Raw genomic sequence first — 26488 nt, forward strand, 5'->3', positions numbered from 1 at the left:
TTGCAAAATGTCAATCTGCGTACATTATTCCTATACAATTTACAAACAAACCGGAAAATACGTTGTGATTACCACTCGAAGAAATTTTTTTTCGCCTCCGAAATTCTTCAAATTACATTCTCGTAGTTTCACGCGTTTTTACATTTAAAAATTAGTGACCATTTGGTACAATAACCACATCGTATGTGGATATCTGATGTAAGACTACGACTATTTAAACACTATATAAATTATACGCTGCATCACTCGCACGGAGCAGTTTAAGCGCGAGAGACTAAAGTCGAAAATTGAACGAAATCACAGCACGTGTGATTTCTCGCGTATTTTCGGCCATCGCGCACAGCGGCGGGGCAAAGAAAAGTAAGAGGAAAGGAAATGGCAAGCGCAGCATGGCGGCAGGCGATCCTCGTCGGCGCGACGTCTTCGGGCGCAAGTGAAACGCGCGAACGCGTAGCGTTTTACCCGTTCGAACGATTGCAGGTCTGATTCAGCGTATCCGCAGCCTGCTTCATTTCGCATCCAACGTTTTACAACAACGATCAATTGAAATTTCTCCGATCGATTGACGCTGTGAGGGATATGGTATACTAATTGCATGAAAAATATTACGTACATACATAAAATATTATTAAAATATACGTTACATCGAGACTCACTATTGCGGTATCAGGTTGTAGCAGGATGTATAATCCGCAGGGTGTCCATGACATCCTAATGAATTAATCCACTTGACGTGTCCTCAGTAATGGCACCATTGATCGTAAACACAGCTCAACAGCTCACAGCCAGCAGTCATACACAATATTATAATTATATATTTATACGAAGTCATTTTACACCTGCACAGCACTTGGTTCGACACTGTTTAAACTGAAGCTATTGGGTACATACTTCGGTCCGAGCTATCGTGAATCTGTTGAATGCTTTCTTTGATATATATTTGGTATTCGAGAGGTTATGACTGACAAATACGTCGCGGATGAACCAGATCGAGAGTTCGACACGCGTTTTCGACACATTCTTCAACTTTTTATCGCAAGAATGACGAACGAAACTGCGTTCCGAAATGGAATATCACATACTTACGCGGTACAGGTTTGACAAATGGAAATAACCCAACCGGCAGATTTCGACAGCTCGCCCGGGCTATAATTAAGCCCATAACAACGTCGGTGTCCAATTTGCACACGTCGTCACCTCAGAAGCACCAAGTTTACGCTTAAAATCCACGGAATCGCAGTAAAAGAATCACGCAGCGTTGATAACCGATCGCGGTCATTATGGCGACTCGATCGCTCGTCAACTGTTCGCTGTGACTGGTGACGTCACGCAGTCCCGCCAGAAAAACCGTTGAAAGTTGAGCACATTATTCTCTACCGAGAAAACGCATCCACCGAGTCGTTTCACAATTTACGAACTTCGTCCACCTACAGTTGTACGCCGATAATTATTACAAACGAATACATACTTCGATAGTGAAATTCGCATTCACTCGAAAGGATTTGCGAACAGAAATTTATATCAGGTTCGATCGGCGTCCTCTTTTTCTTCAACCCTCCCTCCGCGAATCAAAATGAATATTCATACTCCGTCCACGTATCTCGTCGTTGCTGGAAGATTGTTGCCCGAGTTAATTGGGCGAATGAGCAACCCGTGTGTAATTACAGCACATGCTTATGCCATTTTACGGACGTAGAAATTTCGAATCTACAAACCGCCGCGACCAACGTTCCGAACGCGGACGGCGGAAAAAGGAACTGAAGTTCGCTGCAGCATCACTCGGATCGTCTTTTGTTTTTCCAAATGCGGTATAAATTCAAATTCCCTCTGTACGGTAACGGTCTCATATTATGCGAGGGTATGAATTACTTTGAAAATGAGACTTTGATTAACGAAACCGCCACGAATATGGGTACGTACATCTCGATTTAAATAAAGGCAGAGTAATTATAAATAAATGCGTGTCCGTCGATCTACGTAGAAATGGAAATCAAACAATATGTTTACCACGACGAGAACTTGGGCACAGCCTCTCATTGTTAATCATCTTACGAAACAGTTCAATTATCACTATAATCACTTATTGGTGGTGAAAAATTGAATAAAACATAGCGCAGTGGATGCAGTCGGCCGACTGAAAAACCGCGGAGAAATCCGTCCGTTCAATTGCCGAAATTCATTTTGATTTGTGCTCGGATAAAATTCCAAGTCGTTTATGTAGCCGTACATTCGATCAAAATGTAGATATGTTGGATACGCAGAATTAGAATTTGATTTTGTTTAATTTTTGGGGCGTAATGTATGGATTATATACCAGTGGCTGTAAATGGACGCATGGAAATATCACCGTTCATCAATTTCGAGGAAGATATCAAATTTCTTCATTGATTCCAAATTGAATGTATTTTTTAGTGGTCAAATTTATTCAGTCCCGTCCTCAGGAATGTAAAATTTATTCATTCTTCTGCTCAGGAACGGCAAAGTTTAGTTGGTAAACCTGGAGTAATATTCAAATCACATAAATGATATTTGCCTTGTTTGATTAGCAATAAAACTTATGCCCGTTATCCGTTGCGCGCAAAATTTTCTTCAACAATCTAGCGCGAAAAACCTATTTCGTGTCAGAGGGTTGAGACATTTCCTGCGCAAGGTGTGGAATACCTCTATACATGTATGTATATTGTACGTATCAGATGTACTCGTGACTTACTGTATTTCCAAGCGAAAGCAACAAAGCAACGTCAACGGTTTTCGAAATGGTGTTTACATGGCTGAATGTGTTGATCAAGTTGACCTAGCAAAAAAAAAAAAACCAATCGCGAACACATTGAAATGTCGGGCAATGGAACTCTGGTTGGTTAAAACCATAACGATCACGTGACACGATTCTTGCGGGTAGTGGGAGGATGAAGTTCGTCGCTGCTACGAAAATTCAGAGTTTTTGCATACACAATACTTAATAGTTGAGCTTATTCTGCTCGTAGTTGAGGAAGAAGAAGGATTCGTTCGAACTCTCTTCCAGTTGCACAGGCTGCAATAATTATTTTCCGATCGTGTGCAATTGTCGTCAAAATGGACGTCGGGTGTGTCATCATTCCAGATATTCATTTGTTGAAAACAAATTTTAGTCAGTCTAGAATAATACAATCCCAAAAAAAATGAGCCCGAAAAATCTTTACGGTTCCCTCATGTGTGCATTAAGTTTTGAGATATATGATAAATCACGACAAGAGAACCACATTTATACTTTATTACAGTGGGTCAGGAGTCACCAACATATTCAGTGTTCCGCATGAAATGCTCGTGAATATTTTTCTCTATTTTAATGCCAGAGAACGTCTGGCATTGGCGAAGACTTGTACAAAATTTAGAAATCTTGTACTCGATGATGCGGAATTATTGAGGTGAGTCTACTGTATTATGCCTGAAAGAAATTAACTATTCGCGTTTATAGTGCTCTGTTCGTTTTCAAGAAAAAGCTGGTTTTACACTGAGAGAAAAATTTGCGCATATAGTTAAAAATCTGTATACTTAAAATATTATAGTCGGGAAGATAATTTTTATAGTAGAATTTATTCAAATTATCGTTTAGCGCACTATAAACACAATGTTAATTTTACCACACACTTCTAGTTGATCCAAGAACGTCAAAGGGACTATAATAATCGTACAATTAACTATATTTTTTGTTATAATTTTCACCATACACGGATGTTCATCAGGATTATATTCGTATAGTGTGGTAAACTCTGTTCTGTAGTCTTCGATAGTATATAGTTATGGTTCAATTAACTAATTTATAATCAACTATTTACGGATAAGTATTTAGACCACCCGAGATGATTCCTGCAACTTTTGTCATAGTTGAATGCACCATACATAGTTTGACTCGACCTAAATATGGTTAACGCTAATACGGTAATTATTCAGACAAGATGCTACGAACATAGTTTCAACAACTAAACATAAACTGTTGAAAATATTTGAAAATCTACGACCCATTTACAACACAAAATTGTAGTTGAATTACAAATTTCGTGTTATAAAGTGAATTACTAAGCATTCTCGATAAATGTGCATTAAAATTTTGTCATTTTGCTTAACTTAGTTGGAAACACGCAAAAGGGTATTTTGAATTTACTTCATTGTGCAGTAAATGTATCAGGTATATTTGGAAATTTCATTTACGGTACTTGGAATTTACTAAAAATTCTGCTGAATTCACTTGATAAATGGAATAATCTTATTGATCAGTTTTCAGTGACTGTACCCGTCATGTCCGCATGGGCCGTACATTGTATTATCAATCAAATAACGTCATAGATTCTCATAAGAGAGTTTGGCGTAGTAGGTAGGGCGCCCGACTTATAATCCGAACATTGCGAGCGAAAGGGGTTTGAGCCCCGGTAAGGAAAAGATAATGCGCTATGTTTCAATCGATCCAAAATGCATTTTCAACGACTGCAGCTAATGATAAGTTGTCAAAATGGTGTCTGCGCTCACGAAAAATCATTGAGATGAATTATCTACGAGTTCCTCATCAATTTTTTTTCATTCCAGTTTTACTATACATTTACGATGAAGCTACTCAACTCGTATGGTAAAAGTTAACAAACTGAAATCTACAATTTCTGTATTGAATTTCCAAATTATAAATCGAGTAACGACAAGTTTATCACGTTTATCGCACTAATGTTTAAACATGGTCAGGTCTTCATTATTGTACCGTTAACCATACAACTTTTGTCAGATGTAACGATGAGTTCATAGTTCGGAACAACATAATGCAATAAGTTCTATTAACTATAAATTCGTATTGTCCCCTGAGCATACTATTTTTTATGGTAACGACAACCACAATTTTCTCTGAGTGTAACAAAATTCGGTACATCTACTGCTGTATTTGTTGATAGAGGAGCAGATTAGTGCTGAAGTATTTTGACAAGTTGGTACAGTTCGCAGAGTGTGCGGTTCAGATAATTTTTTATTCATTTTTTTTTTATACGAAACCATTCACCCTTTACACAGCTTTGTGTGGTAATTAATCTCATCCATTTTTGCATATCTTAATTTCCATGTATTCAGGGATTTGGATTTTTCACGAAATGGATGGCTAACAACAATGGAAGATGTCCAAGTATATTTTACGAATGAAACTAGGAACAAGTTTATCCGTAAAGTGAATATAAGCAGTATATTTTGGATGAGGCCAGGTGAGATGTTACGCAACACGATTGGCAAAGCAGTGAACCTGGTCGATGTTAATGTAATGGGAATTAGATTCGAAGACGTTCGACAGTTGGGATCTTTTCTTGCACTGCTGATACATGTTAAAAAGCTGATTCTTGATTGGCCCGAGCCGGATGAAGATGTGGACTTTTCCATTGATGTTATGAAAACCCCGTTCGGCAAACTCAATTATTTGATAGCAAGAATGCGCGTTTATTCCATCAATTTTTTTCCTACTGTACAATTCTGCTGTAATGAGCTCGTGGATCTCCGTGTAATAGCGTTGCCATCCCAGGACCATGAACTAAAACAGAATTCGTGGCGTTTGTACTGCCACAATAAACTGAAAAAGCTTAAGATTGTTCAAGCTCATGGATGGGATGTGCATCGCACAATATACAGACACATTATTAATATGCTTCCGGACCTAACTCAGTGGACAGATTTTCAAATGATTGGTACTGATTTTGCAAACAGAGGATTCTATCTTGGTATGTTTTCACAAACTTTATCCTGTTCTTTTTCGCGTCTATAGACATCCAATTTCTTTATTTCAGTCTGAAGAAAAGGACTGTTATTATCACTTTTTAGTGTTCTGTGTCCAAAAATTGTTATATAATTTGACAGTCACGAAAAATCTGATAAATCAGTCTTTCAAATAAAGTTCTTATCAGTTGACGATTTTCAAATTTTACAATTTGTGTACTGGAAATCACGTCAGTATTTCAGCCAAGTACTAACTCTGAAAAGATGATTGCATCCGATTGGAAGGAAAGAAAGCACAGTTTTTCCATTACTCAAATTCTTGAAATATCGTTATTGACTCGTGAAAATAAGATCAACTTGTGATTTCAGAAAAAAATCTGGATATTTCTGATCAATTACTAAGTACGCGAGTGGCAAACAATATTGAGAATTTTCCAGTCTTGTGGTCTGTGCTTTCGGAATCTTTGGTGCAAGAAGCAGTCAAACTCAACTATGAAAAGGTACCAAAGGACTTCTGTTGCTTCCGAAGAACAGGCGCAGATGCAGCGTCAATCGCCAATAGCTTGCCACTCGCCTTGAGGGTTGAAGAGGCAAAGGTAGAATCATGTATCGGGCATATTACGTGGATGTGCACCGCAAGAACCACTCGGAGCGGCTCCGAGTTTAGCCGGGGGTCCTTATGGTGCGCATTCGCGTAATGTCCCGGTATGTTAATAGTTATAGTATTCATATTTCAAAAACAAGTAAATGACGACTCATTCAATTTAATCGAATCACACCTTTGTTTCATTCTCGTTTCAGCGGCTGCTGAAAGATCCCGGGTATCAGATAACTTTCTTGAACTTGGAACATGACATCGAAGCGTATTGTGATGTGCATTTAGTGGGATTCGCATTCCCAAACTTGCGCGATCTTATTTTATATCGAATCCTGAAAGCGCCAGGTATAATGGAATTTCCTATTCGTGAACGACGTAAATATTCTCATGCAAACCAAATTGCCGGAATAAACATTAAATCACGAAGTCCGATTATCAATTTGTCAAAAGTAGTGATGGTATATGTATATTGTACATATGAAAATAGAATTCACTAGCAAGAGTTAACCATGAAAAAACTCATTATTTTTGGATTTAAACAGAGCGAGTTCGGGGAAGGGAATTATTGCCGAGACGTCTTGCTAGCCGAGACAGTGGCGCAGCTAGCACGTCGCGGGATGAATTGGCTGGAAGTCGCGAACATTCTTTCCGAATTCTAATAGACAACACACCCCAACTTAGGGATCTGACGATTTGTTTCACGGAAAAGTAAGGACCAATCTTCGATGTTTCATTTGTGTCTACTACGAATTATGAAACGAACGGTGTTCACTCTGTTTCAGCGAAGAACCACAACCCGAGGCGTGGGACTTGGATTCTCTGCTTCACATTGCGCGCTGGCGACATCTCACAGCCTTACGTTTGGCCTACGTACCTATCTTAGATGGAAGATTTTTGGTCGAGATTGGAAAAAACTGTGAAAACCTGCAGATATTAGTGCTAATAGATCTGGCAAAGACGGGCCAGTCCATAAGCTACATGAACGATGTGTCAGACATGCTAACGCGATGTCGTAATATAAGGGAATTTTCATTTTCAGAAGAGGATATCTTCGGAGTGTTTAACTTGCTTACCTCCCTTAGCTGCAACCCAAAGCTCGAAAGTGTCGATATATTGTTTTGCGAAGAAAGAGAAAATCTCCCGCGTTTAGTCGTATCGATGGAACATCTACTTTACAATTGCAAGATGTTGAATAAATTTAAGTATACCAACGTATGGACAATGGATCGTGTTTTATATCGGAACTACTTGGTCGGTGAGTTACGCAGGTAAAAATAAAACGTTTGTTATTTATTTTTTTTTTTTTTTTTGTACTGTAGAATCACTGCTTCGTATTGTTTGGATTCTTCATTGTTTTTTTAAAATTCATATCTTAGCGCGATTTCTCAGAGGACATATTCTCAGAGTATAATTTCCGTTTGTTGCAGAATAAAGGGTGAACTGAATCGTCCGGAATTTCAATTTGAAGTGGTTAATCCTTTTTGCAAGGATATTGTAATCTTTGGTCCTGACGGCGAATTTTTAGAAAATATAGACATTATTCATGAAGCGTGCCCACCTTGGTACTTTAATTGTCGTAAGCTGAACGAGCTGACCTGTAGGATTATTTTTCCTCTACTTATTTATAAAAATAATGTATTCGGAGGAACGCTGCAATAATTTATTCCTTCTAAGATATACTATTTATAATATATAATGTATAACATACTATAAATATAAACCCATTTGTCTTATATTTTGTACACAAACACATAAGTACGTTCGATAAATGTTACTTTCAATCAATGAATATATATTGCGCCTATTGTTTCAAGTAGTACTTAGATAAATAATTTCCGGTTGAATACCTTCTATTTTTCAATTTCAATATCTGCGTTCATCTTGCTTGCAGACTACTTCTAGAAATTCAAGAAAATTAAGTCTCTCGTTCTTCAATACACACTGGAATGTAAAAGAATGCGGCTGAAGTGGCACCGTAACTAATTCTAACAGGTCCATGTCATCAACTTTCTACCCCTTTTTTCAGGCTGTTATGTGTATTATTTTAAGTGAATATCTGGTATCAGATTCACGATCTAATTTATTTACTTTCCTCTGAGATTTCGTTTCAATTCTGTTACTCGTCGACGTAATATACAAATTGGTCACTCAGGTTTTGCATCAGATTTATCGCCAAACTGTGAATTACAAAGAACAAAATTGGTGAAACGTAAAGTACAATCGACGAGCAATTCAAAACAATTATCATTTCGGCCGTATTGACATTTTTTTCGTTTGAGATATCAGATCGAATTCGCCGCCGGTCGACGTAACCTGTGCCGTATGCACAAGGCACCACGTATACAAAATATGCCCGCAATACGAAGCTGAAACGTTTTAGCAAATCAATATGACAATCCAGCCCGTAGAAGCTTATAGAAGCATATAGAATAGGAAGAACACTCTGCAAGTCAGTAGAAGGTCACAGAAACAGATGGAAGGTCGTAGAAGCTGATATTGAACTTGTTCTCACAAACTTGATATTATTATTTTTTACTCCTCATTGCACATGCTAGTAGAGAGAAGGAATTGCGTTGTAAAGTTATTTTTTTTTTTGTTCGATAGTAGAATCCATTGGGACAAAAATAACAATACCGATTTATTTCAAACGTATAATTCGTCGAGAATGCTATGGGTACTAAGTTACGACTCGTATGTAGATAATTGTCCTAAAGTTAATTCAGGCGATGCGTAGATGAGGTATGAAAAATTGCTCATGTACCGGATAGAAATTTCAAATTTCAAAGTTATCCAGCACTGACTGCACATTCGTCTTCCTAACTAGATTCAGTGCCCTTGTATGAATATCTATTATTATCGTTCTCACGTGAGCGGAGTTTGTAAAAGTTTGGGACAATGATTTGACAGTGATTCGACAACATACGTGAAATGCGTCACACTATCACTGTTCGATGAATTTGATAAATTACACGGAATGCGAAATGTAATGAAGAAGCCGTCTTCTGAATTCTGTATCATCAATTTGTTGAAATTTGTATTAAAATGTGTATAATAAAGATTATTTAACTGTATACCGCAATAATAATGATAATAATAATTTGTTTATATTGCAAAATGTCAATCTGCGTACATTATTCCTATACAATTTACAAACAAACCGGAAAATACATTGTGATTACCACTCGAAGAGATTTTTTTTCGCCTCCGAAATTCTTCAAATTACATTCCCGTAGTTTCACGCGTTTTTACATTTAAAAATTAGTGACCATTTGGTACAATAACCACATCGTATGTGGATATCTGATGTAAGACTACGACTATTTAAACACTATATAAATTATACGCTGCATCACTCGCACGGAGCAGTTTAAGCGCGAGAGACTAAAGTCGAAAATTGAACGAAATCACAGCACGTGTGATTTCTCGCGTATTTTCGGCCATCGCGCACAGCGGCGGGGCAAAGAAAAGTAAGAGGAAAGGAAATGGCAAGCGCAGCATGGCGGCAGGCGATCCTCGTCGGCGCGACGTCTTCGGGCGCAAGTGAAACGCGCGAACGCGTAGCGTTTTACCCGTTCGAACGATTGCAGGTCTGATTCAGCGTATCCACAGCCTGCTTCATTTCGCATCCAACGTTTTACAACAACGATCAATTGAAATTTCTCCGATCGATTGACGCTGTGAGGGATATGGTATACTAATTGCATGAAAAATATTACGTACATACATGAAATATTATTAAAATATACGTTACATCGAGACTCACTATTGCGGTATCAGGTTGTAGCAGGATGTATAATCCGCAGGGTGTCCATGACATCCTAATGAATTAATCCACTTGACGTGTCCTCAGTAATGGCACCATTGATCGTAAACACAGCTCAACAGCTCACAGCCAGCAGTCATACACAATATTATAATTATATATTTATACGAAGTCATTTTACACCTGCACAGCACTTGGTTCGACACTGTTTAAACTGAAGCTATTGGGTACATACTTCGGTCCGAGCTATCGTGAACCTGTTGAATGCTTTCTTTGATATATATTTGGTATTCGAGAGGTTATGACTGACAAATACGTCGCGGATGAACCAGATCGAGAGTTCGACACGCGTTTTCGACACATTCTTCAACTTTTTATCGCAAGAATGACGAACGAAACTGCGTTCCGAAATGGAATATCACATACTTACGCGGTACAGGTTTGACAAATGGAAATAACCCAACCGGCAGATATCGACAGCTCGCCCGGGCTATAATTAAGCCCATAGCAACGTCGGTGTCCGATTTGCACACGTCGTCACCTCAGAAGCACCAAGTTTACGCTTAAAATCCACGGAATCGCAGTAAAAGAATCACGCAGCGTTGATAACCGATCGCGGTCATTATGGCGACTCGATCGCTCGTCAACTGTTCGCTGTGACTGGTGACGTCACGCAGTCCGCCAGAAAAACCGTTGAAAGTTGAGCACATTATTCTCTACCGAGAAAACGCATCCACCGAGTCGTTTCACAATTTACGAACTTCGTCCACCTACAGTTGTACGCCGATAATTATTACAAACGAATACATACTTCGATAGTGAAATTCGCATTCACTCGAAAGGATTTGCGAACAGAAATTTATATCAGGTTCGATCGGCGTCCTCTTTTTCTTCAACCCTCCCTCCGCGAATCAAAATGAATATTCATACTCCGTCCACGTATCTCGTCGTTGCTGGAAGATTGTTGCCCGAGTTAATTGGGCGAATGAACAACCCGTGTGTAATTACAGCACATGCTTATGCCATTTTACGGACGTAGAAATTTCGAATCTACAAACCGCCGCGACCAACGTTCCGAACGCGGACGGCGGAAAAAGGAACTGAAGTTCGCTGCAGCATCACTCGGATCGTCTTTTGTTTTTCCAAATGCGGTATAAATTCAAATTCCCTCTGTACGGTAACGGTCTCATATTATGCGAGGGTATGAATTACTTTGAAAATGAGACTTTGATTAACGAAACCGCCACGAATATGGGTACGTACATCTCGATTTAAATAAAGGCAGAGTAATTATAAATAAATGCGTGTCCGTCGATCTACGTAGAAATGGAAATCAAACAATATGTTTACCACGACGAGAACTTGGGCACAGCCTCTCATTGTTAATCATCTTAAGAAACAGTTTAATTATCACTATAATCACTTATTGGTGGTGAAAAATTGAATAAAACATAGCGCAGTGGATGCAGTCGGCCGACTGAAAAACCGCGGAGAAATCCGTCGGTTCAATTGCCGAAATTCATTTTGATTTGTGCTCGGATAAAATTCCAAGTCGTTTATGTAGCCGTACATTTGATCAAAATGTAGATATGTTGGATACGCAGAATTATAATTTGATTTTGTTTAATTTTTTGGGCGTAATTTATGGATTATATACCAGTGGCTGTAAATGAACGCATGGAAATATCATCGTTCATCAATTTCGAGGAAGATATCAAATTTCTTCATTGATTCCAAATTAAATGTATTTTTTAGTGGTCAAATTTATTGAGTCCCGTCCTCAGGAATGTAAAATTTATTCATTCTTCTCCTCAGGAACGGCAAAGTTTAGTTGGTAAACCTGGAGCAATATTCAAATCACGTAAATGATATTTGCCTTGTTTGATTAGCAATAAAACTTGTGCCCGTTGTCCGTTGCGCGCAAAATTTTCTTCAACAATCTAGCGCGAAAAACCTATTTCGTGTCAGAGGGTTGAGACATTTCCTGCGCAAGGTGTGGAATACCTCTATACATGTATGTATATTGTACGTATCAGATATACTCGTGACTTACTGTATTTCCAATCGAAAGCAACAAAGCAACGTCAACGGTTTTCGAAATGGTGTTTACATGGCTGAATGTGTTGATCAAGTTGACCTAGCTAAAAAAAAGAAACTAATCGCGAACACATTGAAATGTCGGGCAATGGAACTCTGGTTGGTTAAAACCATAACGATCACGTGACACGATTCTTACGGGTAGTGGGAGGATGAAGGTCGTCGCTGCTACGAAAATTCAGAGTTTTTGCATACACAGTACTTAACAGTTGAGCTTATTCTGCTCGTAGTTGAGGAAGAAGAAGGATTCGTTCGAACTCTCTGCCAGTTGCACAGGCGGCAATAATATTTTTCCGATCGTGTGCAATTGTCGTCAAAATGGACGTCGGGTGTGTCATCATTCCAGATATTTATTTGTTGAAGACAAATTTTTGTCAGTCTAGAATAATACAATCCCAAAAAAAAATGAGCCCGAAAAATCTTTACGGTTCCCTCGTGTGTGCATTAAATTTTGAGATACATGATAAATCACGACAAGAGAACCACATTTATACTTTATTACAGTGGGTCACGAGTCACCAACATATTTGATCTCCCACGAGAAATCATCGTGAGAATTTTTCTCTATTTCAACCCCAAAGAACGTCTTAGATTAGCGAGGACTTGCAGAACATTTGAAGAACTTGTATTCGGTGATATGGAATTATTGAGGTGAGTCTACTGTAGTGTGCCTGTAAAAAAATCAATTACTCTCGTTTACAATACTTTGTACGTTTCTAAGAAAAAAGTAGTTTTAACGAGATACAGTATACCTCCTACTCCAACTGGTGAAGGAGGAGTAGATTAGTGCTGAAACATATTGATAAGTTCGCGCAGAGTTTTCGCGCTTCAGACAACTCTGTTTGTTTTATATGAAACCATTCACCCTTCATAACATATGACCACAAATTTATGCAGTAATTAATCTTGTCCAGTTTTCTCTATCTTAATTTCGATTCGTTCAGGAATTTGGATTTTTCACGAATTGGATTGATAACAACAGTCGCAGATGTATGGGAATATTTTGAGAGTGAAACCGTGAATCAGTATATCCGTAAAGTGAATGTAAGCAATGTAAGTTGGATGAGGCCAGGACAAATTATGAACAACACGATTGGCAGAGCAGTGAACCTGGTCGATGTTAATATACTCGGACGTAGATTCAGAGACCTTCAACAGTTGGTATCTTTGCTTGAATTGCTGATAAATCTTAAAAGGCTGTCTTTTGATTGGCCCGATGGGATTGAAGATGTGTCCCACTCTATTGACATTCTGCGAACCCCGTTCGGCCGGCTCAAATATTTGGCAGTAAAAGTGAGCGTTTATTCCATCAATTTTTTTCCTACTTTACAATGGAACTGTAATGAACTCGTGGAGCTCCGTATAATAGCATTGCCACCCCGAGACGGGAAACTAAAACTGATTTCGTGGCCCCTGTATGGCCATGATAAACTGAAGAAGCTTAAGATTGTTCAAGCTCATGGATGGAATGTGCATCGCACAATATATAGACATATTGTTAATATGGTTCCGGATCTGAATCAATGGACAGATTTTCAAACGATTGGTAGTGATCTTGGACTCAAAGGATTCTATCTTGGTATGTTTCAACAAACTTTGTTTTTTATTTTTTTACGTTCATAGACATCCAATTTTTTTATTTTAGTCTGAGGTAAAGGACTGTTATTATCATTTTTTAGTGATCTCTGTCCAAAAATTGATATATAATATGATGGTCATGAAAAATCTGATAAATCAGAGTCTTTCAAATAAAGTTCTTATCAGTTGACGATTTTCAAATTTTACAATTTGTGTACTGGAAATCACGTCAATATTTCAGCCAAGTACTAACTCTGAAAAGATGATTGCATCCGATTGGAAGGAAAGAAAGCACAGTTTTTCCATTACTCAAATTCTTGAAATATCGTTATTGACTCGTGAAAATAAGATCAACTTGTGATTTCAGAAAAAAATATCGAAATTTGTCATCAACTACGAAAAACGCGAGTGGCAAACAATGTTCCACATCGCCGTCCTCCTGATAATTTCCCACATACATGGTCTGTGCTTTCGGAATGTTTGGTGCGAGAAGCAATAAGACTCACCCATGAAAGGGCACCAAAGGATTTCTGTTGTTTACGAAGAACAGCCGTACATTCGTCAGCAACCCCAAGTAGCTGGCCACTCGCATTGAGGATTGACGAGGCAAAGGTAGAATCGTATATCGAGATATTACGTGGACGTGCACCACAAGAACCCTTATGGTGCGCATTCGCGTAATGTCCCGGTATATTAATAGTCACAGTATTTATATTTCAAAAACAAGCAAAAAATGAGTCACCAATTCAATTGAATCATAACATTGTTTCGTTCACGTTTCAGCGGCTGCTGAAAGATCCCGAGTACCAGATATCTTTGTTGTACTTGGAGCATGACATTGACACGCATTGTGATATCCATTTAGTGGCATCCGCATTTCCAAACTTGAGAAACCTTTTTCTATGTCGAATTCTAAGATCGAAAGGTAAAGTGAAATTTCATAATATTCGTCAACGACGCGCATATGTATTTTTGTGCAAAGCAGATTGCCGCAATAAACGTTAAATCATGGAGCTCGATTATCGATTCGTCAATAGAAGAGATGATATATGCATATATTGCGTACGTAAAAGTTGTATTCACTAGTAAGAGTGAACTATGAAAAAACTCATTATTTTTGAATCTACGCAGATAGAACTCAGGGAGCGCAATACTTGCCGAGGCGCCTTACTAAGGAAGGTAGTGGCGCACCTGCCGCGTTGCAGGATGTAGCGGCCGGAGGACCGCACGATAGTTCTTTTAAAATTCTTGTAGAAAACACGCCGCTACTTAGGGATCTGACGATTTGTTATTGGGGACAGTAAGAACTGATCTTCAATATTTTATAATTCAATTACGTATGCCTGATACGCGAATTGTGAAACGAGCAATATTTACTTTTTTTCAGCGCGGACCCACTACTCGAGACCTGGGACTTCGATGCTCTGTTGCATATTTCGCAGTGGCGGAATCTCACAGCCCTACGTTTGGCTTTTGTACCCGTCCACGACGGACAGTTTTTGATCGATGTTGGAAAACACTGTGTAAACCTGGAGACATTGGTGCTAGTGCATCTGGGAACAACGGGCCATTCCAGAACGTACATGAGGGATCTGGCAGAAATGCTGAGACATTGTCGCAATATCAGGGAATTCTTCTTTGAAGACGACCAAGTATTCGGAGCGCATGAAGTGCTTATGGCTCTTACCAACAATCTAAAGCTTGAACGTATTGAAATGGAGTTTTACGAGAGAGGAGAGGATTATGCGCGTATGATGGCATCGATGTACCATCTACTCCGGACTTGCACGCTGTTAAATAAATTCAAGTATACCAACATTTGGACAACGACTCGTAATTTATATTTGTGCTACTTGGTCACTCGGTTACGCAGGTGAAAATAATACGTTTATTATTGTTTTTGCATTGTAGAATTATTGTTTCGTGTCGTTTGTACTCTTCATTGTTTGTTTTTTTTTTTTTTCTTTTTAACTTCATTTTTTCTGTCTATTGCAGAATAAGGGGTGAACTGAATCGTCCAGATTTTCAGTTCGAAGTACTCTTACCAAACTACGGTATCCGCCACGATTCTCCGAATGTAGATGTTATTCTTCACGAGTACCCACCTTGGTACGACTTTAACTGCAGACTCATTTATCCTTTATTTAGTTTTGAAAATCATTTTTGGGCGAATATCTAAACTAAATTATTCTTTCTAAAATGTATAATATATATTATATAATATATAATATAAAATATATATTATATAATATATAATATACTATAAATGTATAACTGTTTGTCTTATATTTTGTACAGAAACACACAGGTATGTTCGATAAATTTTATATTCAATCAATAAGTATATATTTCGCGTAATACTGATGTTTCAAGTATTACCCAGACACGTGTAAGACACATAAATAACACATGGTTCAATGACTATTAATTTTCAATCTGAATCTCTGTATTTATTTCGTTTGCAGACTCCTGTTAGAAATTCAAAAAATCACGACTCTCGTTCTCCAATGTACGTACGTAAATACACTGGAATGTAAAATAATGCGGCTTAAGTGTCACAGCGTATAATACTAATCTAAGATCTAAGTCATCGGAGAACCCCGCAATCATCTTATAGGATTTGGGGTTCAGCGAAATCATCTGGATTTTTTATATTTTGTAGTTCTTGGCATTTTGAAAAATACTTCTCCATGGACATGACCTTTCGCTATCGATAGTTTAGGCGCTAGAAAAATACACATCCGGCAGATTTATCGCTAAACTGTGAATTAAAAAGTACAAAATTGGTGGAACGTAAAGATCAACCGACAAGCAATTCGATGCAATTATCACTCTGGCCGTACTGATATTTTTATCATTTAAGATATCGCGTCGAATATGCCGCCGGTCGACATAACTTACAAATTAATCTGTCTGGTTTTTCCCAGTTTTATCGAAAATTATGCGGAACAGCACAGGTGAGAGTACTATATGTCGATGGATTTTACCAACCAACGACTGTGGTTATGATCGTCGTGACAAATAGCGATCAGTGACAGTGCGATGCCAAATATTACTGGTATACATCAGTGGGTGGGAAATATACGAGCCTTGACGAGAAGTTAGCTTCAATCGAAAGGGGATTTGGGGTATTGGGCTCCTCGAGAGATCTCGACGCTCGAATCTCTCGCAATACGTTCGCGGCAAAGTTCAGAGCTGTTGTGAACAATGGCGACGTTTCGACAGAAGTGACATCCTCGTTATCAAATGTGTTTTTACTTTGTAATATTAGCGATTTTTTTAGATGTTAGGTACGACTTGTCGAATCTAGTGTTAATTTACTAATAAAACGGTATGGCAGGTAACGTGAACGCGTTGTCCAGTGATATAAGTCGACGAAATCCGCAGGATGAATACGAACTGATACAGAGGATAGGCAGTGGTACCTACGGCGACGTTTATAAGGTTATTACCGGCTACATTTAGCTAAATTCGTCGATCCTTTCCTTCCCAAACTTCATACGACTTTATCTTTCAGGCAAAAAGACTTTCCATGAACGATCTCGCTGCTATCAAGGTTATCAAACTCGAGCCAGGTAGGTCAATCTGCCATTCAAGACAGACTCTTAATAGACTCTCAACTCCTCGTCACCTCCTCGTCACCCCATCTCTGCTATTCTCACCTATTGTATCATCCCTGGCTATTGTCAGATGAGACACTCGACGTTCACGACCATTATTCACCATTTCACTCAAACGTCACCGTCGTCACATTTGCTTACAACTTGTATTATGTTTATTCTCTAGGGGATGATTTTGCAATTATTCAACAAGAAATCTTAATGATGAAAGACTGCAAGCATCCCAATATCATCGCGTACTACGGAAGCTATCTTAGAAGGGATAAACTATGGATTTGCATGGAGTACTGCGGGGGTGGTTCTCTCCAAGACATATACCACAGTAAGTAATATTGGTGTTTTACGTTCCCACGTGAATGAATCTGATGTCTTACAATGGAAAATACCTGATATTCGATAAATATTTTTTGTCACGTATTTCTAGTTACTGGACCACTCTCGGAGATTCAGATAGCTTACATGTGCAGAGAGACGCTACTTGGGCTATCCTATCTCCACGAGAAAGGAAAGATGCACAGAGATATCAAAGGTGCGAATATACTGCTCACGGAGAACGGGGATGTAAAACTTGCAGATTTTGGCGTATCTGCTCAAATCACAGCTACGATAAACAAGAGAAAAAGTTTCATAGGAACACCGTACTGGATGGCGCCTGAGGTACCTTTTAGATATATTACACTTGAACAGCTTCAATCAATTATCCACATACTTGTGTTTGTTTAAAATATATTATCGCCTCAACCAGGTTGCAGCTGTTGAGAGGAAGGGTGGTTATAATCAGCTCTGTGATATTTGGGCTTGTGGAATAACAGCTATCGAGCTGGCAGAGCTACAACCTCCTATGTTTGATCTGCACCCTATGAGAGCGCTTTTTCTCATGTCAAAATCTGGCTTCAAGCCCCCAACGTTGAAAGATAGGGATAAGTGGAGTCCGACGTTTCACAATTTTGTCAAAGTTGCTCTGACTAAAAATCCTAAGAAAAGACCGACGGCGGATAAATTATTGCAGGTAATATCAAAAAATGTTGCGCTTTTTGGTATAAGAGTGTACTCAAATTTCATGTTAAATTTTCTATGTATATTACAAATTTACAGCACGCCTTTTTCCAAGGTGATATGAGTAAAAGACTGGCTTTGGAATTGCTCCAAAAAGTATCGAATCCAAGTCACATGTTCACAGAACTTGAACCCGACGATGACGGTGCGGTACCAAACGTCCCCCAGCGTATAGCGTCACGGCACACTGCCAGATCCCGACCAAAAAGTCCCATTCCACAGTTAGATAGCGATGGTAAAATTGATACTACCATTTGAAAACTGTACGTTGATCGACAGAAATTTTTGCTCATAAAATACGATTTTTTGCAGATCGAATAAATTTAGGTGAGGATACGTTACAGAGAGAATCAGTAGCCCCTTCTGTAGATAGTAATCCCGCCTGGGATATCATAGACATCATGAACAACGTCAAGGTAACAGAATGTTTTTGCACTGTCTATAATTGACAAAAATGCGATAGTAAACTAAATTTCCATATCTATGCGTGTTCTTTTGTTCTCTACAGACTGTACATAATTGTGACGTGCATCCGGATTGTGGAATAGGAACTGCGTTCGAAGATGTCCCAGAAAAGTGAGTTATTTTTCCTTCTTATGTAACCTATCATGCGGTGTCTAGGTACTTGTTATTCTACATTCAAACTACAGATTCAACAAAAGTTCGAAATCGGGTTTGATGTTACTCGTTCATTTCCACTAACTTGTGTTAATCTTTCAATTACTCACCATCTGAAATGTACATGATAATTGCAGTGATTTTTAGCAAATGCTGAGAGTGCTGAGATTTTAGCCGACAATTATTCATTTGCTGAGAATTTCTCAATTTTCTATGATACACAGATTTGTCCGAGCCATAAAATATTCTGGTGAACATATCCATTTCCTGCACAAACATACTCTCATCATTGACAGATCATTCAAATCATTGCATACAAGTACTTCATCTTTATCAAATGGTAATTTTCACTAACACTGCATAGATTATAGGTATAGGTATATATATATATATATATATATATATACAATATATATCCCACTTGCTCTAGTGAACGTTGAACGAGAGTAGATGCTCTGTGTATAAATAAAAACAATACTTTTGTTTGGTTCGATATTTGCAAATCGATAATTCGACCAACCATATTCGTAATTTTTAATACATCCACTTACTGTTTTTTCTATTGAATGTTCCAAAGATTGAAACTAGCACGCTTGCTTATGCTTTTTGTATCTTGATCGTAGTTTAAATTATTCAACATGTCAATAGAATATTTGAACCTAGAAAACTACGATACTCTACATCATCTTGCTGAGTATGAATGTGGCAAAAGAGTTTCCAAAATTATTCGTCAGGGCTAAGCTTTTCTTTTCTGTAACAGTAAGCATGGAGCTAGAGTCACAACCGATAGTAGACTGTCACGTCGAAGCAAAACAGGCACCGAGATTTTTCATATGAGCCTCAGGTAATTGGCAAGAAAGAGTTTCGCTTGGTGTGAAGGTGCCTATAAATTTGTCAAAAAAAAAAAAAAAAACACAAAACCTCTTTCAGGTGATAACGAAATATTTGATAACACAAACAAAAAAAAAACCACAAGTACAGAGCTTCTGAATAAAAATGCTTTCTCTAAATCGGAGTTGGTTCTTATAACGATAATACCCAATACCTGAAAAATTTTAAAGTATGCGAAACACAACAATCAGTAAATATTGAAAAATCCAGCATGTGCACGGGCATGATCGATTAGTGGTTAGCATTTTTTTAAGAATCTTTATCAGAGTTCTCGTGCTAACATAATTTAAAAAATTATAATCTCTGATATATTTTACATGTCAACTACACTTCTTATTGCGTAGTGTTGAGACATCTAAACTTTGTTTGATACTATATGTTATAACATACCCGTAGTATTGGTTTGATTTTATAGGATCATTCCATGTCATTTAACTTGAATGGATAACACCACTGGTAAATCTGCTACATACCGTATAAACCTGTCGAACTTATAGGGTAGGAATCGGCTCACTGTACTTAATCATGCAGCCACTCGTATTCCTGCGTAACCTGATTGATTAACTAATTTCATTACTAAAATTTTGTCGTTTCCAACGTAACGTTAATTTCTTTTTATCAGTTTGTAATTGTAATAATTTCTCCCAACAGGAGTCTATTGCAGTACATTGATGAGGAGTTGTTGCTAAGGTATTGGCAGGTAACCTTTTCCCTTGCATCTTGCACCTTGCACTCATGCTTCCTGTTTTTAATTTTTTTTTTAAATTTTTATCTTATCATATACACATTTTAACGCCTTGCGCGATCATTTGCTGTTTTTGTCATGTGTTACTGAAATCCTTCAAGTTGATAAACTGAGAAAAGTGCTGCATTTAGTAACTTATTGTTAGTGTTTCTTTTTAAAGTTGAAAATCCAATACGAATCACAGCATCAAAGTAATATTATCAATTTAATAACTGAAACAAAAGCGCTTGCATCATTAAACAGTACCTACTTGACATCCATCGTTTGTAGAAAATCTCCTTTCGAAAGCTTCATTCGTCTGAAATACCTTGTAAGAGACTTACTTCGGTCATTAGAGTATTAATTCGGTACAAGTCTTGTTTTACTTTCATAACAGCTTCCAATTTATTACAGCATGAGTCGTTGATCTTATTGCGAGAAAATAATGTAAATGCAATATGAGCTTGTTTCAAGGTACAGTATTTACTTGATGTACGTATCAGGATTGTTGCACGAAAATTAGTTTATCTTTTTTTTTTACCTCCAAGCTTTCGCGCTACCTATGCTGGTGGTGGACGTAAAATAAAACCGCTTAGAACCTGATTGAATTAGTGATTTTTCCCAATCCCCTACCGATACTCAAATAATAATAAATTTCATGTCTTTAAAATTTCATATACTTTATATCGGTAGTCTATATTAAAGATTATGTACTGCCATTAGATCTTACACCAACTCTTGACAATTTTCAACAAAACGCGATGTGTGCTAGCCAAATTAGTTTTAAATCACACATACGAACATGAATTAGATGAAATACATAGGCAGCAGGAAATGAGACTTGAGTGCTTGACGATGAACGATGGTATACAGGAAAAGATTATAGTGGGCAAGAATACGAAAAGAAAAAGAATATGAAAAAAAAAAACAAAAAAATGAAACAACAGATAGTTTTTCTCTCGCGTGTGTGACCTCGTATTTCCTGTGTGCAGGGGGAATGCAATGTCGATGGTTGCTGGGCATTGCGATCAGCTATATTCCCTGCAGTAAGTAACTAAAATGCTATCATACAACAGTAGTTGACATCAAACGTTGCTATTCTTAGAATCGACATCGCTGTACATACATACCTTAGCGAAATCACTGAAGAAAAACTTGCACGTCCTAACGAATTCCTAAACACATTTTCTAACACTCTCATAAGAATACTACAAGTACTACTACGACCTTATTTAATAGCTCTTTCATATCTTCAAGGCAGTCATTATTTCACGGTGTACGTTATTCATACTTCATTCGGTTTTGTCTTTTCTTTCCACTAACTTGCTGATAATCTACAAGCTGTGTATTTAAATGCGATCAACGGTTGTGACTCGATCAGTTAACATCTCATGAGTGTTGAATTTGTTTTTTCAGAGCCACTCTGCCTCTTGGAGAATCGTCAGGTGACTGTGAGGTACATCGGGACTACTATAACAACGTGACTGGTGAGAATTAAAACACATCTTTCCACATTCTAACAAGTAGCCAAGTTACTGAATAAAACAGTGAATCAGTTTAAAATATTTCAATAACTGTTAGATCTTTTGGGAGGAGGAATTATTCGAACTAAAGCAAGAAAAAATGAATCTTTTTTTTTTTTATCTCGTAATTTGGTGTTTGTTGAATTATTGTATGTATATTTGTATTTGTTTGAAATCGTGTTGTGTCGTTGTTGTTTGGATTCTATTAGAACTAGAAGTGGGAGTATTATTAGTCACTTTTGATAATCGACAGAGGGTAAGCTTTTTCATAAATTTTTTTCACTGTTTAGATTGGCCAAGTGCAAGTTAGCCTTTACACAACGCATTTACACTTTTCCTACCTTCTTAGAAGTTACCAGTTATTTGAAACTTGTATGAATTTTTATACTATGAAAAAGCTAAAACTAAAGGAATCAATGTTAAAAAAGTTCAGAATGCTGTACGAGCAACCGTGCTGGAGGACGAGTAAGTTCTGGTACAGTATTGCTCTGACTCTTCGAGCTTAGGCAAGAGATTCAAGAATAGAAAAATCAGAGCATCCTAATGATTTAAAACCACATAAAAAAAAGAGCATTTATCAACGAAAAGCTAATCTGACTTAACGCCGAACAAATTTTTTATAATTTAGCCAGAAAACTATCACAAGTTTCCTCATGCCTAAGGATTCCGGTGGTTAGATTGCGTTTCATATTATTGCCAGTCAAAAGGCCTCTCTCCTGTATCGTTTAACGTTAGGTAGTAGTGTACAGAGTAGGTTGGGTGCGTAGGATCGCAAGCGAGTCCTAGACGTCACAGCTCTGTGGATGAGTTGTACAGCTTGGTGAGTGGCTCCCTTTCCTTGGCAGCTGTTAGCGGACAACGTCAGCGATCGCTCTCGGACAGTGCACCGAGAGATGACCTGCCAAGGTCCAATGGTAGGAGCACGCTTGATCAATTTCAGTCACGTCATAGCTTTGTGGATATATGAAAGAACGCCATTGCCATTTTGTTACCACAGCCTTATATTGCTTAACCGATGTTACCCTAACTTATTTTACATCAAAGTTGAACCAAAAATGTCTGTCTTACTTCACACTGTATGTATCGTTAAAGAAAAAGGATGATGTTCCAAAATTAGTATCGAATGTCAATTGGATCTCGGATCGCTCGATTGTTCAATTCCAATTCTAGGGGATGGTAACGAAGCACCTGGAAATGGGGAGGGCGAGGGAGTGGGACCCGATCTCTTGACGGACACACCTCCCATACCTCCTCGGCGAAGGGATAGGAAGAGGCATACACCGCCACGGCCTGTGAGCAACGGGCTTCCTCCGACACCAAAAGTGCACATGGGAGCGTGTTTTTCGAAGGTATGTTACGCGGCCCATTTTTCTAACCTTTTTGCTTTGCACACAATATTTTTCGAGTGTTCTATGAGAATGATGAACTTTTTTGAACAGGTATTCAATGGCTGTCCATTGAGGATACATTGTACAGCAAGTTGGATTCACCCGGACACGAGGGATCAGCACTTACTCATAGCTGCCGAAGAAGGAATCTACAACTTGAATCTGAACGAATTACACGAAACTGCTATCGATCAGCTGTATCCAAGACGAACTATTTGGATGTATGTCATTAAGGACGTCCTCATGTCCTTATCTGGTTGGTATACTCGACTCGGACTGTCTCGCTCCACTTACAGTAGTAGCAAGTTTTCGATGGAGAGTGAGTTTCTGAAAAATTGAGCCTTCAATGCTTTGAAATTTCAGGCAAAACTCCTCAGCTGTACAGGCACGACCTTTTGGCAATGCAAAGCAAACAAACGCACAGGTTTTCGTTGCATATGAACAGAATACCCGAGAGATTAGTGCCGAGGAAATTCGCTCTGACCACCAAAGTTCCGGACACAAAGGGGTGTTCGAAATGTTGCGTAGGTCGCAATCCTTATAACGGGTAAATGTCAAATAAAATGATTTTGCTTTGAATATCAATATTTTTTTACACAACCGTATTTCGGTCTAGGTATAAATACCTCTGTGGAGCTATGCCTGCGGGAATATTTTTAATGCAGTGGTACGATCCGCTTAACAAATTTATGCTATTGAAACACTTTGATTGCACATTACCGTCACCTCTGAATGTATTCGAGATGGTTATTACTCCGGAGATGGAATATCCGATGGTATGTGTGTCGGTGAAGCAGGCGTATCAACAGAATAAATTAAAACTAGATTTGGTCAACATGAATTCCGGAGCAAGCTGGTTCCATAGCGACGAATTGGAAGACATGGATGGCTCAGGTAAGCCCTGCTTCGAGTTCGTGTATTATTTCACCAGCTAAATATCTTTACTGGTTGATTATATCTTTCATTTCGCAGCCACCGTTATTCCAAGGAGAGAGAACCTTCAAGTAATAAATGTAACGCAGCTCGAAAAAGACGCGATCTTAGTATGCTATGACAGTAAGTTTCTCCTTATCGCAGGGAAGAAAACCAAACATTGACCATAATCGCTCACGACGTTGAGATTATCAAACATTTTATCAATTATTTCAGATTTAATTAAGGTAGTGACGCTTGTAGGGAATCCAAGAGTAAGCAAAAAGCAGATCTCGGAGCTCCAATTTCATTTTCAAATCGAATCTATCAGTAAGTATGAAGAATTACAAATGAAATGACGGATCAGAAATATCGATTTCGAAACATCGAATCGGTTGGAAATGAAAAATAAAAATTTCAAGCCGTTTTAATACACTCTTGGTTTTTGAATTTCCAGTTTGTTTACCGGACAGCGTATTAGCATTCCATAAACACGGCATGCAAGGAAGGAGTTTTAAAAATGGCGATATAACTCAAGAAATCGTTGATCCAAGTAGAACGTACAGGTTACTTGGATCTGACAAGTAAGTAGGAAGCAATGTTAATCCATACATTATTTCATTATCTTGCATTGTCGATGTTTCATCAGAAAGACTCTTCGCTTTATGAACTTGTCCGTTTTTTTTCACGTTGTCTTTGTTGTTTTCATTCTGAGAGACGAGGAGCAATAACTAACTCGTGATATGTGTACTTTGAACAGGGTTGTGATGCTGGAGAGCCATTTGGTTCACACAGGAACCTTGACGGAGTCCGAAGGGGCAGATTTGTATATACTCGCGGGACACGAAGCCAGCTATTAGTCTAGCACCTAGCCAATTTATTTGAATTACAAGTTGCACGCCCATAGCATATAAAAAATAAGTCGTTTCTGTCAGCCAAAACTCATTCAAATAATTTGATCCTAATACACCGTGAACCATAGCGACTGTTGCTGAGATGTAAAAATCTTTGAAATCTCATTCACACAAATGTCTTTGATAATCTTTTTCTTCGAGAGTTGCAATTCAGTGAAGTAATGCGTTTGAATTTCCCCTGTTAACTTGAATTCAATCTCGAGAAGGCACAAATTAGCAGGTATTGTTTTGTGCTTTTCTAACGTAGTCAACGTAACAAATTACCTATAATCGTTTGCATAAAATGTATTAGTCTAAGGTATGTATACAGTGTACATAATATTGTTTATAGTATGTATATCGCAAAACCAATCATGTATACAATCGAAAAAAAAGTTTTACTGCATCTGAAGCTTGCAATTGAATCTTTACGGCAAGATCGAGCATCCCTTTGGTTTATTGAAAATAAACACACGTTGGTTGTAAAATCTCTTCACAGTCCCTATGGTATACTGTTTGATGGCTAGAATAGTAGCATAGTTATTATTATTATTCATAATCGTCATCGTAGTCATCATCATCATCATCATCATCATCATCATCATCATCATCATCATCATCATAATCATCATTGTTATTATTATTTAACCAAGTGAAACACTCCTTAAAATAAACGTGAATGTTTTGTTTACTCGTCGACAACGACGTGCATACATTTTTCTCGAGTGTTCTGCGATGAATATATCATTATTACATACAGTAACAAATGGAGATTATCGCATGTTCGTGGAAAAAAAAAAAGAAAGAAAGAATAAGCTAATAACCTGTAGATCAAAGTAATGTGATGTGATCAGCTTCAAGAGCGGGATAATTACTATTAAATCCTTATTGAAGTTGTGTATTTTCTTGTTGCTAAGTGCGTAAATATCTAATAAGACAATCAAAGAGTACCGGATGAAAAAATTGGACGACAAAGAAAATGCATACACTATATATACATATACATATATATATATAATATATGTATGCATACGCATACACAGCCACACACATGTCCACACATCCACACCCAGATCGATTAGTAAGTTCAATAAGAAGAGACAAATCTTTGT

At 38.0% G+C, this 26488-nt stretch overlaps 4 protein-coding genes across 16 annotated transcripts in view; 3 read left to right on the forward strand and 1 right to left on the reverse strand.

Moving 5' to 3' along the window:
- LOC124308337 (band 4.1-like protein 4A) overlaps nucleotides 1–876 on the reverse strand; it is a 53672-nt gene extending 52796 nt beyond the window's left edge. Inside the window, exon 1 of one of the 2 annotated variants that reach the window (XM_046770939.1) lies at nucleotides 657–876. The gene's annotated coding sequence lies outside the window, so the exon portion shown is untranslated. Of the gene's footprint in view, nucleotides 1–644 lie in introns of both variants that reach the window. The other variant, XM_046770938.1, reaches the window with a different exon arrangement.
- Nucleotides 877–2896: 2020 nt separating this feature from the next.
- LOC124308625 (uncharacterized) lies at nucleotides 2897–8116 on the forward strand. Of its 2 annotated transcripts, none has more exons than XM_046771490.1 (8): nucleotides 2897–3083; nucleotides 3258–3404; nucleotides 5086–5720; nucleotides 6085–6311; nucleotides 6517–6658; nucleotides 6856–7021; nucleotides 7096–7581; nucleotides 7741–8116. In XM_046771490.1, the coding sequence occupies exons 1-8, from the start codon at nucleotides 3073–3075 to the stop codon at nucleotides 7970–7972; spliced, it is 2046 nt and encodes a 681-aa protein (XP_046627446.1). In that variant the 5' UTR covers nucleotides 2897–3072; the 3' UTR covers nucleotides 7973–8116. The 2 variants fall into 2 exon arrangements, with proteins under 2 accessions (XP_046627446.1, XP_046627447.1); XM_046771491.1 differs by having other exon boundaries at nucleotides 7096–7568; nucleotides 7741–7881.
- Nucleotides 8117–12365: 4249 nt separating this feature from the next.
- On the forward strand, nucleotides 12366–16263 carry LOC124308626 (uncharacterized). The gene is made up of 8 exons (XM_046771492.1): nucleotides 12366–12502; nucleotides 12678–12824; nucleotides 13118–13752; nucleotides 14119–14363; nucleotides 14535–14676; nucleotides 14883–15051; nucleotides 15139–15624; nucleotides 15747–16263. Exons 1-8 carry the CDS (start codon nucleotides 12492–12494, stop codon nucleotides 15928–15930), a joined length of 2019 nt encoding a protein of 672 aa, XP_046627448.1. The 5' UTR covers nucleotides 12366–12491; the 3' UTR covers nucleotides 15931–16263.
- Nucleotides 16264–16931: 668 nt separating this feature from the next.
- LOC124308623 (mitogen-activated protein kinase kinase kinase kinase 5) lies at nucleotides 16932–26202 on the forward strand. 11 transcript variants are annotated; one of them, XM_046771478.1, is made up of 21 exons: nucleotides 16932–17195; nucleotides 17269–17326; nucleotides 17538–17693; nucleotides 17796–18028; nucleotides 18117–18380; nucleotides 18467–18662; nucleotides 18740–18843; nucleotides 18936–19003; nucleotides 19806–19889; nucleotides 20588–20626; nucleotides 21653–21706; nucleotides 22077–22147; nucleotides 22951–23097; nucleotides 23354–23532; nucleotides 23623–23827; nucleotides 23935–24118; nucleotides 24188–24465; nucleotides 24544–24627; nucleotides 24721–24813; nucleotides 24941–25067; nucleotides 25244–26202. In XM_046771478.1, exons 1-21 carry the CDS (start codon nucleotides 17085–17087, stop codon nucleotides 25341–25343), a joined length of 2835 nt encoding a protein of 944 aa, XP_046627434.1. In that variant the 5' UTR covers nucleotides 16932–17084; the 3' UTR covers nucleotides 25344–26202. The 11 variants fall into 11 exon arrangements, with proteins under 11 accessions (XP_046627434.1, XP_046627436.1, XP_046627435.1 ...); XM_046771480.1 differs by lacking the exon at nucleotides 21653–21706; XM_046771479.1 differs by lacking the exon at nucleotides 20588–20626.
- Nucleotides 26203–26488: the final 286 nt, after the last annotated feature.

The sequence above is a fragment of the Neodiprion virginianus genome, chromosome 7 (genome assembly GCF_021901495.1).
Source record: "Neodiprion virginianus isolate iyNeoVirg1 chromosome 7, iyNeoVirg1.1, whole genome shotgun sequence".
NCBI classification, from domain to species: Eukaryota; Metazoa; Arthropoda; class Insecta; order Hymenoptera; family Diprionidae; genus Neodiprion; species Neodiprion virginianus.